The sequence below is a fragment of the Sinocyclocheilus rhinocerous genome, unplaced genomic scaffold, assembly GCF_001515625.1.
Source record: "Sinocyclocheilus rhinocerous isolate Xijiao unplaced genomic scaffold, SAMN03320098_v1.1 scaffold504, whole genome shotgun sequence".
NCBI classification, from domain to species: Eukaryota; Metazoa; Chordata; class Actinopteri; order Cypriniformes; family Cyprinidae; genus Sinocyclocheilus; species Sinocyclocheilus rhinocerous.
In genome coordinates this window covers 570,032-574,484 of record NW_015645076.1, presented here as the reverse complement: position 1 = coordinate 574,484, position 4,453 = coordinate 570,032, and the positions used below count along the sequence as shown (strand labels likewise).

Genomic DNA, 4,453 nt, shown 5'->3' with positions numbered 1-4,453 from the left:
ACAAGTAATGACCAGACTCACCAGAGCATGTGAAAACACAAACACACACACATATACAGGGGCCACAAAATCTGTTTAGACATTTAATGTAAGCCACACTTAAATAGCTGATAAAATTTGATCATATCCATCCATCCATCCATCCATCCATCCAGGACATAGTCTCATTTTTTTCAACCTTTTTTTTTTACTTTATTCAAACAAGGATGCATTAGTGTCAATAGTGCCATGTCCTAGATAGATAGATAGATAGATAGATAGATAGATAATAAAAATGCTGTTCATTTAAACTTTTTATTGAACAAAGTTCTGAAATATTCTTTCCACAAATATTAAGCAGCACAACTGTTTTAAACATTTTTCTTTAGCACCAAATCAGCATATTAGAATGATTTCTGAAGGATCATGTGACACTGAAGACTGGAGTAATGATGCTGAAAATTCAGCTTTGCATCACACACTCTAAAAAATGCTGGGTTGTTTCAACTCAGCTTTGGGTCAAATATGGACTAACCCAACTTTTGGGTTAAATTTTTAATTAAAAGATTCTCTCTCACACATACGTTCATTTATTCTCTCTTGTTCTCTTATTCTCTCTCACAATCACTATTCCTCACTGTCCGTCCCATCCTGCTTTTCTCTCCTGCGGTTGAATGGATGCATTTGTTCCCCTTAGCAAAAATAACATGACTGTTTGTGTTTGGCACTCATGGATGGGAGATGGAGTCATAAGACCAGGCCTGCAGACACACACACACACACACACACACACACACTTACCCATGCAAGTCATATGAGTTGTACAGCTTAATCAGAGATAGTGAGAGTGAGTGAGAGAGGAGAAGATTTGAAGATGGAGGATTTCCTGTGGAGAATGCAGGTCTGGGCATCTGTGAGCTGGAGGAGATGTTGTTGGTGTTGTGGAGATAAAACAAATGAAGTCAGAAGGGAAGAAAAAGAGGAAATGTTTGAGTTGAGAGTGGAAGAGATAAAAGAAGCAATGAAAATGGAAGAAAAACCATCAAAAACTTGGAGTGTGTCCTCCCTCCCAGTTGCTGAGGTCAGATGGGTTTGTGTGTGTGTGTGTGTGTGTGTGTGTGAGATAGAGAGAGTGTTTGACATCAAACAGGGCTATATGATTATGTATTTTTGAATTACAATAACATTGAAATTTGTAGCATTATAGAAGAATGTCTCATAAAAATGTCACTAACTTTGTAATGTCATTGAAAAATAGGTCTGGTTTTGGATGTTGTATCATAATGGTCACTGATTTACTGTTATGTTAAAGGGTTAAACTATTTTAGCGTTTCCAACTATTTAAGTGTTCTTGTGTCACTTCCAAGAAAATATTGAGAGTCGAAAGTAATGCATTTGATTGAAGGGAAGCCATTTTAGTTCCAAATGATCTGAAGATATAATTGGCTGGTTACAGTACATTCTGTACAGTGAACCCCGAAGTCCATTCTGAGAGTGTCAGCTGTCCCTGGGTGCGATGAAATCACTCAGATGAATAGAATATAGGCAAGGAGAGAGAAATAGGGAACATTAGAGCTAAAAGAGTTATGCAAAGAGAAAGTCCTGTGTCAGGACATTCTGGCATCACAACTTTATGTGCTGTTGTTATCCTTACAAAAATATAATATGGTAACTATAGTTCCTGCAAAAATGGCGTTACAGTTAAACAAATTAAACTAAATGACATTGATTTTGAAAGGTTTTCACACAGTTTGAAGGCGCTCTTACATTAATTTATGGTTTGATAGTGGAATCAATAACTGTAGACCCTTTCTTTCTTTCTTTCTTGCTTCTTTCTTTTATAGAAAGTACAGCACCACACAAAAGAAATCATATTGTACTCTATATGAATGTGCATCTTTAGTCTGAATTGAATGTTATAAGACTTTTTTTACCATAAAAAAGATAGAAATGTAAGCAGTAAAAGCTGAATTTATTTGATCAAAGACATAGTAAAAACAGTAATATTGTGAAATATTATTACAAATTAAAATAACTGATTTATATTTTAATATATTTTCATTTATTCCAGTGATTGCCTAGGTGAGTTTACAGCAGCCATTACTCCAGTCTTCATTGTCACATGATCCTTAAGAAATTATTATAATATGCTGATTTGGTGATCAAGAAACATTTCTTATTATTATTCAATTTGAAAATCATTTCTGCTGCTTAATATTTTTGTGGAAACTGATACATTTTGTTTTAGGTTTCACTGATGAATAAAAAGCTCAAATAACAGTATTTATTTGAAAGAGAAATCTTCTGTAAAGCTATAAATGTTTTGCTTTTGATCAGTTTAATGCATTATACCAGTTGTATACCTACCTTTAATCAGCATGTAAAGCACTTTAGGATTCAGAGCTTCAGAGCTGGTATAAATAAAAACCCTGAAGCCACATAGGCATGAAAATGAGGACACGGTTCACACTTGTACGCACACAGACAGGTGCGATGGATACGGTAAGATGGCTGTATCAGCGAAACAAGGTGTAATAACATCTCATGCTGTATCTGATATAGATCAAACTAACTCCCCATGTGTTGCTCTCTCTTTGTCTCTGCGTTCAGCTGGGAGAGCTGGACGGGGTGGAGAAACCACAGCCGCACTGGTTTCACACGCTGCAGGTGCGACGGCTCAGAGTTCAGAGGGGCCGCAGTAACAGCGATCCTATGGGAGGACAGAGCTTCCAGCAAGAGTTCCAGTGGGTGAGGGGCACACAAATACAACTCAGATATACAACAATACACAACAAGGGATTTAAAGGCACAATATGTAATTTTCGCCGCTAGAGGGCGCGTATTCAAAATAAACAAATAGACAAAGGCGTAGTTTGATGACGCTGTGACTGAGTGTGGAATCATGGGAGTTGTCGTCTTTGGCAGGCGACACAATGACACTATGGACACGGTCCGTGTCACTAGTTAAAATTGCTTATTTCTCTGGATTTAAACATTCTTCGAAACATTTGGGATAATGTAAGTACACAAGTCAGCAAAATATATAACACTGTTCTAGTGGTTTTTGGATATTTCAATAAAAAAAATCTTACACATTGTGCCTTTAAGCATGTTCACGGATTCACAGAAATAAACAAAGAGTGCACAATGTTGAGGAATACAGTAACACATTACGATTTTACATAACTTATTATAAACTGTAATTGTCACATTGTTGTTATGTTAAAAGTAATGTTAACCCTATAAGCCTTCTCTCATCCTATTGATAGTTTAGACTTTTTAGCAAATAAAAGGCCTTTTAGTATAATTATAAAATTGTCCACCTTCATGATACACTTGTGTTTTTGCTGAGTTTTATAAAGTAAATATAAGAATACATGTTATACTGTTATTTATATTTCAAGATTGGACTGAAGCAACTTAGGGTTACTTGAGAATCCATATCACTGTATTGCTTTGCATTATATGTTTTGCGCCCCACAATAAAAACTACAGAGCTTTGATCATAAAACTGAGCATTTAAATTTCATCTTAACCAGTATTATTGGGAGATGTAGACTGACAATTGATATTTAGATGTATTTCATGTAAGTAGTCTGTTATACTATTATAAAGATCTTGTTGATTTACATTACAAGCTATCAGAATTTCATCTTTCTTTTTGGCCATATAAATAACAGAATCTGCACTATATATGGCATATTTTTGCTCAGTTTGGGCCTCGGAATAAAACTCTTTTCTTCCTCAAGTATGAGCACCATATTCTAAAGATATCACACTATAATATGAGCCATAAAAACCTGATCTATCAAATATGATATAAAACATAAAACACATATGCAAAAAAAATTTTTCATTTTCTTTTATATTTTATCTAAAGGTACAATAAACTGTTCCTTAAAAAAAAAAAGATTTTTCTGACTATTATTTTATATATCAGACTTTACAGGGTTAAAGGGATAGTTCCTCCAAAAATGAAAATTTGATGTTTATCTGCTTACCCCCAAGACATCCAAGATGTAGGTGACTTTGTTTCTTCAGTAGAACACAAACGAAGATTTTTAACTCAAACCGTTGCAGTCTGTCAGTCATATAATGTAAGTGAATGGGAATCACGGCTTTGAGAGTCAAAAAAACACACAAACAAAACCAAATTAAACCCTGCGGCTCATGACGATACATTGATGTGTAAAGACACGAAACGATCGGTCTGTGCAAGAAACTGAACAGTATTTATATTGTTTTTTACCTCTGATGCACTGCAATGTCTGAAGTGTCCTGAGCGTGTCCTCGACTGCGTGACGCGTCTTCTTCTTCTTCTTGCTTTACGGCGGATCGCAGACTTATAAGTGCATTCCCGCCACCTATCTCTCAAATGGACCATTGACACTCTATCTACAATCTCAATTGGGAGTGTCAATGGGCCATTTGAGAGATAGGTGGCGGTAATGCACTTATAAGTCTGCGATCTGCC

At 35.6% G+C, this 4,453-nt stretch overlaps 1 protein-coding gene across 1 annotated transcript in view; it reads left to right on the top strand.

Annotated features, from left to right (window-relative positions):
- Positions 1-832: 832 nt before the first annotated feature.
- The window catches only part of LOC107705556 (cyclin-dependent kinase 15), a 9,032-nt gene continuing 5,411 nt past the window's right edge, over positions 833-4,453 (top strand). The window contains exons 1-2 of the mRNA XM_016508878.1: positions 833-1,060; positions 2,590-2,727. Coding sequence (XP_016364364.1) covers positions 854-1,060; positions 2,590-2,727 — 345 coding nt within the window. The 5' untranslated portion in view covers positions 833-853. The remainder of the gene's footprint in view (positions 1,061-2,589; positions 2,728-4,453) is intronic.